General features: G+C 44.8%; 1 protein-coding gene across 1 annotated transcript in view; it reads left to right on the top strand.

Annotated features, from left to right (window-relative positions):
* The window catches only part of DTX4 (deltex E3 ubiquitin ligase 4), a 41,041-nt gene extending 28,537 nt beyond the window's left edge, over window positions 1-12,504 (top strand). Inside the window, exons 6-9 of the mRNA XM_075258529.1 lie at window positions 962-1,063; window positions 2,630-2,791; window positions 3,087-3,176; window positions 10,919-12,504. Of these exons, the coding sequence (XP_075114630.1) occupies window positions 962-1,063; window positions 2,630-2,791; window positions 3,087-3,176; window positions 10,919-11,131 (567 nt within the window). The 3' untranslated portion in view covers window positions 11,132-12,504. The remainder of the gene's footprint in view (window positions 1-961; window positions 1,064-2,629; window positions 2,792-3,086; window positions 3,177-10,918) is intronic.
* Window positions 12,505-12,872: the final 368 nt, after the last annotated feature.

Below are 12,872 nucleotides of genomic sequence, written 5' to 3'. Positions count from 1 at the left end.
TGGACTCAGCAAACTGGAGGATGGTAGAATCTGCTGGAGTGAATATTGTTGCAGATAGTCCCAGTTGATAGGAGTTCATTACCGACGCGGTACCGCATTAAAACCGTGGGGTGTATTTACATAAAAGGTCTCCTGAGGAACCCCGATAACAGGGGGGAAACGCGTAGAGACGCCTATTTATTAGATATTTGTTGGTCATTTGAAATTCCAATTATGCCATCAGCTAACTTATTGTGCTACTGGCATACAATATAGAGACATAGTAGCTAGATATATATTTGCTACAGACAATCTGGTGGCAATAGCAATATTGATACAAAGTTACTTTATGCCTCTCTGAACTTGCAAGAGCCAAGAAGCAGTCATATATTACAACTCAGCAGTCAACTAGTCTGAGATGAATTGTATCTAATTGATCCTCAGAATATATAGACTGGGGATTGGAACTAGCACCCATTCAATAGTTTGTGACTACAGCCATGCTATTTATATGCAAATACTTTGTAGTAGTTTCTTTTTAAAACACCCATTGAACAGGGAGTGTATGAGAGGTTCTCATACGTTTATTTGATACCCATTGGTGTTTTGAAACAAATGGTGCATGAAAATAGATTATTTTAAATAAATTTTTGTACCCAGGGAGTTATTTTTAATGGTAATATCAATAAAGATTAGTTTTTAAATGCCAATTTTTCTTTTTTGGATTTGCTATAAGAAAGAAAGATTCTAGTGGAAGTTAGTGCTTCCAAACCAGTTTAACTTTGGGCCACCTTTTAGGGCATTGTTGAAGTAGGTTCTCCTGAGTGATTAATGCTTAAAGAAGCCTGCACAGAGGTAACCAGCGGGTAGGTCTGCTGGGAAAGGCAGTATGCCAGCAAGTGCAGGTTAAAATTATACATTATTCTATACTTTAATCATATTTTGTTACGTTCTAACATACTGTGATCTTTTTTACATCTAGGATTGTACTCGCTGTAGAAGGACTCTCACTGAAGGAGAAGTTGGCAGATTATATCGATGTGCTCATGCCTACCATGTTCGTTGCCTGGCACCTCTTTACAAAGTATGAGACCTCTAAACAGAAAGCTATTAATTTAATTATAATACTGCGACCATAGGGCAAATCTCAGATGAACTAAAGCTAAAAGGGGAATACTACTGCCAATAGGTGATACTGGGTGTGACTGATGCAGAATGCAACGTTGTATCTAGCAGTGACAAACTAGAGCATTGCCTCTTCACTTGAATGTCAGACTTGTAGCTGTAGCCTAATAGTAGGCTGACTTTATATGTGAAGACAAATCTTTCAACCATACTGAGACATAGGAGAGAATTTATCTTCCCTTTTTTTTCCAAAATGGGTGTAAAAAAGTTACAGTTTTTGGTGCACAGTTGACGTTGACCAACAATTGTGACTTTTGGCCATTTTGCTCCATACCACTTTTCTGAAAAGAATGTGGCTCATTGGCTTGGGAGATTTATTCTAATGCATGTACCACTTACTAAGTCAGGCATATCTGCACTATGGCACACAGGGCATCAAGACTGACATAGGAATCACTAGTCTTGATAAACTCTTCTCTAATGGCTCGTTCACATCTGCGCCTGGTCTCCGTTCATACAGGTTTCCGTTTCCTGCACAAAACAGAGGCAGGAGACGCAAAGCTACAGGACTCTTTCAAACCCATTAATTTGAATGGTGTCCGGCCGTGAGTGCTGGTGAGCGTTTTTATGTGTATATGTGTGTGCGCGTGTATGTGTGTGCACACATGTGATCAATGTGTATGTATGTGTGTGTGCATGCACATGTGTGGTCCGTGTATATGTGTGCGGGAGTGTATGTGTGTGCGCATGCGTGTGTTCCATGTGTATGTATTCATGTGTGCATGCACGTGTTTGACCCGTGTATATGTATGCGTGTGTGCGCATGTGTGTGTACACGTGTGATCCATGTGTATGTATGCATGTGTGTGCACGCATGTGTGTGGTCCATGTATATGTATGCGTGTATGTGCGCATGTGATCCATATGTTTATGTGTGCACAGAGCAAGTGTATATGCTTGCGGTAGTTGTGTTTGAGTACGCATGTGCTCTGTTCATCCGTGTATGCGGTCCGTGCGTGTGCATGTGGTATTTATGGGGTGGTGTTGTGGTATTTGTGGGGTGGTGTTTGTGTTGTGTGTGTCTAGAGTGCTCTGGTGTTTGTGTGGTGTGTTGTGGCACATGTGTGGTGTTGTGCTTGTGGGTTGGTGTATGTGTGCTGTCTGTGTGATGTTTATATGGTGTTTGTGAAATGTTTGTGTGTTGTGTGTGGTGGTGCGGCCCATTTAGCTGCGACTCTTTGGCGCCGTCGCTATAATCCGTCCTTGTCAGTCACAACTGTTGTTTTCCCCTCAGCGCTTTCACTTTCACTTTACCCCATTATATGCATAGGGCCTAAATTAAGGGGCCCCAATCGCATGACGGGGGACGCTAGCGAGATGTAACATGTGCAGTATTCTGTTCCTGTGGGTGGAGAGGGGCGTGCCAAATTTCAGCCAAATCGGGCGAGAACTGTGGATTTGTATAGAACAGACTACTACAGAATTTGAGTTTTATATATAAAGATTTGTTTTTTCCCCTCAACAGGATGGTACTTTACGTTGTCCAGCTTGCCAAACATTATATGGTGTGAAGATAGGGTCTCAACCTCCAGGGAAGATGACTTTCCATGTTATTCCTCATTCATTGCCTGGGTATCCTGACTGCGAGACGATACGCATTATTTACCATATTGCCCCTGGAGTGCAGGTACTCTGAAGGACATAAATGTTAACAGAAATTCTTTATTTTATTGATATATTTTTATGATATCTATATTTTTTAAGTTTTTGTTTGTGTGACTTATCTAGACTCGCTAGCTAAGATTGATGACATTAATCCAGGAAGTTACTTATGTCATAAATCACAGGATAATAACCCAATAGCTCAATATTTTATCTTAGGACAGAAATGCTGCTAGAAACATATAAATCACAAAGCCAATATAGATTCTGCCACCTTTGCTCTTAGTGATACCTTTTGAAAATCTCTTTTGTCACCATAGGGTCCAGGCCAACCTCATCCGGGAATAAAGTTTACAGCTCCTGACTTCCCACTTCACTGTTACCTACCTAACACAAAAAGGGGGAGAGAGGTAAGTGTGTCACATTAGGTTCAGCAAGTCACCTACTGCATTTTCTGAATTTTCTTTTGAATAGCAGTTTCCCCATAAATGAATGTAAGGGATGACCTGTAAAGAGTGGCGTAACTACCGGGGTAGCAGGGTTAGCGGCTGCCAAAGAGCCCAGGACATTAGGGGGCCCAGCAACAGCCGCTACCACTGTGTTGTTTTTTGTTTTTTTTCAATAGACCTTTACCAGATGGAGTTACTCCAGCCGGTAACGGCCCTATTTATTTACCGATCCTGGCAGGGTCTGAGATCGGTAAGTGACGCCACAGGGGCCACTTACCGACTGGGGCCACTATGGGGCATAATACTGTGTACAGGGGCCACTATGGGACATAACACTGTGTGTAGGGGCCACTATGGGGCATAATACTGTGTACTGGGGCCACTTTGGGACGTAATACTGTGTGTAGGGGCCACTATGGGGCATAATACTGTGTGCAGGGGCCACTATGGGGCATAATACTGTGTGCAGGGGCCACTGTGGATATAATGCGGGGGGGGGGTCGGTCGAGGTCTTCGGCGTCCGTGTCAGCCGTGGAGGGGGGGGGGAGTCAAAAGTTTGCCACGGAGCCCTGCCATTCCTAGTTACGCCACTGCCTATAAATATTAGAGTTTTATTACTTTATATTGTCTTTAGCCATTTACAAGTTACTTGGCTCTAGCAGATGTTTGATTTTCAAAAATAGAAGCTTTGTTGTCAAACTGTTGGCTATTAATGTCTCTATAGAGATTGTCATATCGTCATTCAAACTTGTTTTTTTGTTTTTTTTTATAACGTCACATTTGGAAATCCACCATATGTTAGACCAAGATAACTAAATATTAGTAATTATTATCAAAATGATTATTATTTCTATGAAAGTGCATCCAAGAAGCTGTATATTATGAGAAGAGATTAAAGGGGTTTTCCCACAAAATAGATTATCCCCTATCCTATCCTCAGACTCCCACTGAACAGGAGAAGGGGGATTGCTGTACTTTTACTTTCAATGGTCCTCCTATTGAAATGAATGGATCGGTGTATGCTCTACCAGTTCACCGCTCAATTCAGAAGAGAGGAAAAAAGTCCCATGTTCTCCAGATCATGAGGGACGTTAGCTCAAAGTACGAGGGAAAGAAGATGTCTATTTTGTTGGGAAAGTTTAGAGTCATAGGGTTTGAGACAGCCATACTGCAATAGGATAATACAGAGATAATACAGTGTGGAGGTTCTATGTAAGCGTAGTGTTAGGGCTGGAGAAGAAGCGACAGCAGTCACTCTGACCATGCCATGCAACACTATTATCTAGTGGACTTGTTTTCTTCTTTTCTGAGCTCCAAAACCTAAGTAAAAGTGGTACTTTAAAAATTGACCTGTTTTTCTTTAACTTGCCAAACTTCAAAAAAACCTGTGAGATTTTAAAAAGTGTAGAAGAAATCCTACAGTGCAGTGTGTTTCCAACAATCTGTTTGTTACTACTCAACCTTTCATTTGCTTACAGTTGTATCTGTTGCTGTCACTTTGCTTTGGAGAGTTAAGAGTTGGTTAGATAGAGTCTTAGGAGCCCTCATAGTCTCATGCATAACTAGAGTCCTAGGTAGCCCTCAGTGTGCCATATACAGCATTTTAATACTCTTTATTGGCACTTCTTGTCCAGGGATAAACTGGTTCAGATTGAACCCAAACTTTTGGTCCAAACCAAATTTTGAAAGGTTCGCTAGTCTCTAATTGAGACAACTTTTATGGCAATTGCTACATCAAGAAACATGTTGCAAAGGCCTCTGTGACAAATTCAGTTGCAGATTTTTAGTCATTATATGAAGTTTACAGTTTCTATAGGGTTTTAAGAGTTTTTGGCACTCCGGAAACACCAGTATTCTCAGTATTTCTTGTTCATATAAAGAACTCTGTAGGTAGGTTTGTGGGGTCTTTGTTATGTCAGTCCAGGTAGCTGCAACGGGGCTAAGGGATTGCAGTAGGAAATCTCGCCCTGCACTACTCCCACTAGCTAACCCGGTCCCTGCCTCACGGGTGTGGGTCGGCTGTACTCAGGCTAAGCCTGACCCCAACAGCTCCTCTCTCACTGACACCGTAGGCCTAGAGGGAAGTGGGAGAAGGAATGCCCTATAAGATCTCTAGGGACTGGAGACTAAAGGGGGTCACCCCTAACGAACAAGTGAAGCTGCTACTGACAGGGACTGACAAGGGTGTGCGCTGACTAACAACACAAGCAGCACACAGGAAACATGTAGGAAAGAATTCCCCAAACCAATATGGGAAGGAACCTTACACTAGGAAACAAACACAGGGAAACTGAGTAGAAATCAAAGGATAAGGCAATTCACTCACACAGTCAATTATACACAGAGGGAGGATTGGTGAACACAGAAGGGAAAACACACACACCAACTTGTTCACCCAAAACCTCCCAAAAACCAACCAAGGAACTTCCTCTATCCAAGATAACCACCTACTCCTCCTGCTAAGGCCTAGCTCTGTAAAAGCGACACTCAGCACAGAACCATGGGAGGCATGGGTTTAAATACAGAGTAGAGACCACTCCTCCCAGGTGCAAATGGGAGGACAGACTAATTAACCAGGAAATCAAGCTGCCTACCAACAGTGCTTGCGAGCAAGTCAGAAGGTGTGCACCAATACCCACGACACAAAATACTCCTAACAGGATCCTCCCCTCAAGGAGAAGACTCCGGATTCTCTAGGAGCATCCTTCTTCGGGAACTCCTTGTGGAATTTCTCCACGAGTCTGGGGGCTGACATATCCGACTCCAGAACCCAAGAATTATCTTCAGGACCGTATCCCTTCCATGCCACCAGATACCGTAGCTTCCCCCGAACATATTTGCTATCCAGAACTCGGGATATCTCATACTCCCCGGACTCAGAAACTGGTGGAACTTTAACTGGAGACGTTCCCTTCTTGGCCTTCTTTAACAAGGAGACATGGAACACCCGGTTTATCTTCCACCTTTTAGGTAGTTGCAGCTGCGCCGCCACTTCATTTACCATCTTGATGATCTTAAAAGGACCCACAAACCTGGGACTCAGCTTCTTGCTAGGAACCTTCAACCTGATATTCTTGGTGGACAACCAAACCATCTCACCAGGGAAGAACTGCAACTCTCCTCTCCTCCTATCCGCCTGGACCTTAGCCTGGTGCGACGCCCGCACCAGATTCTCTCGGATACGGGACCATACCCCTTGCAGCTTTTTAGAAAATAGCTCCTCCTCCGGAACTGGGGACGAAATGGAAGAAAATACTCCTAAAACAGGATGTCTACCACTGGAGCAAAAAAAAGGTGTGGTACCTGTGGCGTTGGAATCATGGTTGTTTAAGGAAAATTCTGCCAGGGGAAGAAAGTCAGCCCAATTATTCTGATTCTCTCGAACAAAACACCTCAAAAACTGTTCCACATCCTGATTCTTCCTCTCTGTTTGTCCGTTAGACTCTGGGTGAAACCCGGAGGAAAACGACAGTGTAACTCCCAACCTGCTGCAAAAAGCCCGCCAGAATTTAGCCACAAATTGCGGACCCCTGTCCGAAACGATCTCCTCAGGAAGACCATGCAACCTTACAATTTCTTTAATAAATGCCCCTGATAGTGTCTTGGCACATGGCAGCCTGGAAAACGGGATCAAATGGCACATTTTCGTGAAGCGGTCAACGACTACCCAAATGACCGTGAAACCCTTAGACACTGGAAGGCCCGTGATGAAATCCATAGACAGATGAGTCCAAGGTGCCTTAGGAGGTTCTAACGGATGTAGAAGACCGTGGGGACGGGTATGCGACGCCTTGGCTCTTGCACAGACCGAACAATTTTGAACAAACTGCAAGACATCCTTACTCCACCCTGGCCACCAAAAATTCCTAGACACCAATCTCATGGTCTCTGAAACCCCCGGGTGACCAGCAAGAACCGACTCGTGACACTCCCTCAGGGGACTTTGTCGGAGAGTAGTTGGGACAAACAGCTTGTTTCTAGGTATCTTGGAAGGTGCAGCGTGTTGCGCTTCGATCAAGGCCTTCTCCAATTTCGTGCCCAATACTGCTACCACCACTCCATCCCCAAGAATAGTGGCAGGCGCCTCTCGTTCCTCCTCGGTCGACATATACCGGGATAAAGCATCAGCCTTAACATTCTTTGAACCCGGCACATAAGTCACGGTAAAATGGAACCGCGCAAAAAATAGAGCCCATCTGGCCTGCCGTGCATTTAATCTCTTCGCCGACCCAAGATAAACCAAATTCTTGTGATCGGTAAATACCTGGACTGGCCTTCTGGCCCCCTCCAGGAAATGACGCCAATGTTCGAACGCTAGTTTTATTGCCAGTAGTTCCCTATCTCCGATGTCATAATTCCGTTCAGAGGCAGAGAATTTCTTAGAAAAGAAGGCACAGGGATGCGTACCCTCCTCGAACTCCTGAGAAAGTACTGCACCCACCCCCACCGAGGAGGCATCCACCTCCACTCGGAAGGCCAACCTCTCATCCGGCTGTCTCAAAATGGGAGTGGAGGAGAATCGCTTCTTCAATTCTTCAAACGCGGCTAGCGCCTCTGGCGACCACTTAGCACAGTCAGCCCCCTTCTTAGTCAAGTCCGAGATGGGTTTCACAACCTCAGAAAATCCCTTAATAAACTGGCGATAATAGTTGGAGAATCCCAAGAACCGTTGGACCGCCTTTAGGTTCTCAGGTCGCGGCCACTCCAAGACTGCCCTGACCTTCTCAGGGTCCATCTCGAACCCCTTGTCCGATAGGATATAGCCAAGGAAACATAATTTATTGACCGCGAACACACATTTCTCCAGCTTAGCACTTAATTGGTTAACCCTCAGGAGATTTAAAACCTCTCTCACTCTCTCCCAATGAGTCTCCAAATCCGGGGTGTAAATGAGTATATTGTCCAGATAGACCACAACCCCCCTCCCTATGACGGCACTTAGTACATCATTAATAAAATTCTGAAAAAACGCGGGCGCATTGGTTAGACCGAAAGGCATCACCAGATTCTCAAAGTGTCCTAGGGTTGTGTTAAACGCTGTTTTCCACTCATCCCCCTTCTTGATTCTCAGCAAGTTATACGCCCCACGTAAATCTATTTTACTAAACCAGCGAGCTCCCGTAATCTGGCTGAAAAGATCCGAGATCAACGGGATGGGATAGGGATTCCGCACCGTGATTTTATTAATCTCCCTAAAATCCAAACAAGGGCGCAACCCTCCATCTTTCTTCTTTACAAAGAAAAACCCCACTGCTACTGGGGACTTAGATGGGCGAATATGCCCCACCTCTAGACTCCCCTCAATATACTCTTTGAGTGCCTCCCTCTCCGGAATAGTGAGATTGTACAGCCTTGTCTTGGGTAACACTGCATTTGGTATAAATTTAATTGAGCAATCATAGGTGCGATGTGGTGGTAATGTCTTGGCTGCCCTTTCCTCAAAGACCTCCCTGAACTCACATATTTCTTGAGGCAAATTGTCTATAGACAAAGACATAACGGATATGGGCAGACATCGACCATTACACCCATGCCCCCAAGAAACTACTGTCTCGGTCTCCCAGTTGATAATAGGGTTATGCTGCTTCAGCCAGGGCCACCCCAACACTACTTGTGCTGGTAATTTAGATAAACAAGAACAAGTCAATCTCTTCCCTGTGGCCACCCACAATAAACTCCAGACCCTCCACCTGTTTGGAGATGACAGATTGCTGTAGAGGGGTCTTATCAATAGCCCACACCGGTATCTGAGACTTCAAGACCAAAGGACTTACCCTTAGTTGCTCGCAAAACTCTGAGTCAATAAGGTTGACTGCCGAACCACAATCAACCAAAATCCGGCACTTCTGCCCATTTACCCATCCATCAAGGGTCAACCCGGCAGTCTGAGTACAGGAAATATGCACACCTCCCTCCTTAGTAGGTTTTCTCCCTTTACTCTCAATAGACCTGGGGTTATTACCCTCCTTGGCGAACCATTCTCTGGAGGGGCATACCCTAGCTAAATGTCCCATTCCTCCACACACAAAACAGCGTACTGTGCGGGACCCTTCACTCTTGGGTCTAGCACTTCGCACAGTGGCCCCAATCTGCATGGGTTGGTCCCCCGGGTCCTCTCCAAAAACTGAATTGAGGAGGGCTAACCCCCCCAGGACTCTTGTCTCCACGCTCCCGGAGGCGCCGTCCAACTCTAATTGCCAGCTGCATGGCCTCATCTAGATCTCCCGGAACAGGGTGAGAAACTAGATGGTCTTTAACCTGGCCTGAGAGCCCTGTCTCAAACTGACTAAGTAGAGCGGGGTCATTCCAGTGTACTTCTGCTGCCCACCTACGAAACTCTGTGCAATACTTCTCTATAGCGTGATCCCCTTGCACCAAACGTCGTAGGTTATACTCAGCCGTGCGTACCCTGTCTGGGTCGTCATACAGTAACCCCATTGTGGAGAAAAACGCCTCTACAGTTAGTAAGCAAGCTGAGTCGGCTGGTAACGAATGTGCCCAGATGAGGGGATCATCTCTCAATAAAGTAATAATAATCCCAACTCTCTGTACCTCAGAACCGGAGGAAAACGGCCGTAGCCGGAAATACAAAAGACAGTCCTTTTGAAATCGGAAAAAATCTGACCTCTTACCTCGGAAGGGTTCAGGTAAGCTGACTTTTGGCTCCAGAGGCCGACCCACAGGGGCGCTACTCACCTGCCTCTGTATGCCCTCCACCTGAGAGGCTGTGTGTTGAGCCAACTGCTGTACTTGAGATACGCCAGAAGCTTGGATGGCATCCATTCGTAGCTTGATCCCCTCCATCTCAGTGGAGATCTGCTGCACCGCCTGGTACAACTGTTTCAGGTCCGTCATAATGCAAACGAACCTTTCCTTTTTTCTTTTTTTTTCTTTTTTTTTTTTTAACCGGCGGAGTGTACTGTTATGTCAGTCCAGGTAGCTGCAACGGGGCTAAGGGATTGCAGTAGGAAATCTCGCCCTGCACTACTCCCACTAGCTAACCCGGTCCCTGCCTCACGGGTGTAGGTCGGCTGTTCTCAGGCTAAGCCTGACCCCGACAGCTCCTCTCTCACTGACACCGTAGGCCTAGAGGGAAGTGGGAGAAGGAATGCCCTATAAGATCTCTAGGGACTGTAGACTAAAGGGGGTCACCCCTAATGAACAAGTGAAGCTGCTACTGACAGGGACTGACAAGGGTGTGCGCTGACTAACAACACAAGCAGCACACAGGAAACATGTAGGAAAGAATTCCCCAAACCAATATGGGAAGGAACCTTACACTAGGAAACAAACACAGGGAAACTGAGTAGAAATCAAAGGATAAGGCAATTCACTCACACAGTCAATTATACACAGAGGGAGGATTGGTGAACACAGAAGGGAAAACACACACACCAACTTGTTCACCCAAAACCTCCCAAAAACCAACCAAGGAACTTCCTCTATCCAAGATAACCACCTACTCCTCCTGCTAAGGCCTAGCTCTGTAAAAGCGACACTCAGCACAGAACCATGGGAGGCATGGGTTTAAATACAGAGTAGAGACCACTCCTCCCAGGTGCAAATGGGAGGACAGACTAATCAACCAGGAAAGAAAGCTGCCTACCAACAGTGCGTGCGAGCAAGTCAGAAGGTGTGCACCAATACCCACGACACAAAATACTCCTAACAGTCTTGACTTTTATTTCTTTGTTTTCCTGTAGGTTCTTCTTCTCTTGATAAAAGCTTGGGAAAGTCGCCTCCTCTTTCCTGTCCTTCCGTCACGTGTTCCTGGTGTTCTAGATTCTGTATCTGTCTCTCGATTCCCACTCAAGACAGAGTTTGGATCTAACGTAACTGGAAAAGGTTTCCCAGACCCACGTTATCTGGACAGCATCCTGCGTCAGCTGCATGACTGGGGGGTGTCAGCGGACTGACCTTCCAGTGACATACCTGCAGAGTTTGCTTAAAGTCATTGCGGTGGTTACATTAACCAGTCATTCCTCAAGTATTCAGTTGTCTGCTTTTAGTGCAGAACAAAGTATTTACATTTGTATATATATATATTTCTATGTTTTGTACATGTATTTTTCTTCTGATCAGAGTGTGGATTCCTTGCAAGTTGTTCATTTTATAAAGCTCGCGTTGATCATCCTTTTATTTATAAATGGAGACCTTTCAATCCCCTGTTCTCCACGTTGATGGGGGTCTAAACTGTCCTATCTTTAGCAATCTGATATTTATCTGGTGCACTGTGGATAGGAATTAAGGGTTTTTGGTGGCACAACCCCTTTAATGGTGCATTTGCATATATACACAAGTATTGTGCTATTATATTCCTCATACTTATTGCTGAAGGATGGTGCAGGCACAGTAGAGTTCAGTTTAAGTATGGTGGTTAACACAGGAGATTATTGGGCTATGCTGGTGCCATACCCAGTCCACAGTGAATTAGGAATTGAATGGAGAGTTAAAAGTCAATACCCTATAAGTGTACTAAATTAAAAGCTGGCTAGGGTAGGTACGTGTGTACCCAATAACGTATGTGGTCCACACATTGTTTTGCTATTTTTTTCTTAATGGAGGGAAAACTGATTAATTTGGAGAACACAAATTTTTATGGATGATGAGCTGATCAATGGGAACCCTTCTGCCGGGTCATCTTTAGTCAAGTGCCATAAATAAAACAGAAAATCCTGCAAAGAATCCATGCCTGTTTACCATCTACTAGTTCTCTATCCGTCTCTAGGAGATGCATCTCAATGTGCTTCAATTGGTTTGTTTGTTTAGAACCAAAAAGAAACACTTATAACATTGTAGCATAAGTGCGGTGCCTTTACATATGGCTAGTTTTTTTAAAAAAAGAGTAGCTTGTTCTATTTGATTTAAGCCTAGCCTGATGTAACTAATGGAGCAGTGTATATAAGATTATAAAACAGTCTCAGGTCTCATAATATTCTCTGAACACACTTTAAAGTGTAAACCCATTTTAAGGTAATTTGCTTTATTGTTTTTGAATTATTTTATGTATTTTTGGCATTTGTACACAAAGCTGTCAGACATGTCACCTAACAGTTTATCTCTGTGTACCTGTTCTCATATGAGTTCTCAGAATTTATCTCAGAACCTAGAAGAGCACATAGAACTCTAAATCAGTGAGTGTTAAGGGATTCTATCATTAGAATCCTGATTTTAACTAAGCCCACATCGGAATAGCCTTAAGAAAAGCTATTCTTCCCCTACCTTTAGAAATCTCCCCGCCACCGTTCGATAGATATCCTGGTTTTCTTTGTTATGCTAATGAGTCTCCAGACAGCACAGGGGGCATTCCCCTGTGCTGCTTGAAATATCTCCAGCAACGCCTTCCATCTTCTTCTCCACCGCTTCTCCTGCGTCATCACACATCTTCATCCAAAAGCGGCGACTGCGCATGTCTGTTGACCATTTTCCTGTGGCCTCTCCTGTTTGGCTGACTACGGCTGACTACACATGTCCATCGGCACTTTTGGATGAAGACATGCGGTGACGTGTGAGAAGAGGCAGAGCTGGAGAAGAAGATGGAGGGCGACGCTGGAGAATTTTCAAGCAGCACAGGGGATGTCCTCAATGCTGTTTGAGCACAGTGGTACCCCCTGTGATGTCTGAAGACTCATTAACATAACGCCGAAAACTGGGATA

The sequence above is a fragment of the Leptodactylus fuscus genome, chromosome 10, assembly GCF_031893055.1.
Source record: "Leptodactylus fuscus isolate aLepFus1 chromosome 10, aLepFus1.hap2, whole genome shotgun sequence".
Lineage (NCBI taxonomy): Eukaryota > Metazoa > Chordata > Amphibia > Anura > Leptodactylidae > Leptodactylus > Leptodactylus fuscus.
The sequence above is the reverse complement of the archived record's forward strand: the minus strand, read 5'-3'. Positions and strand labels throughout refer to the sequence as shown.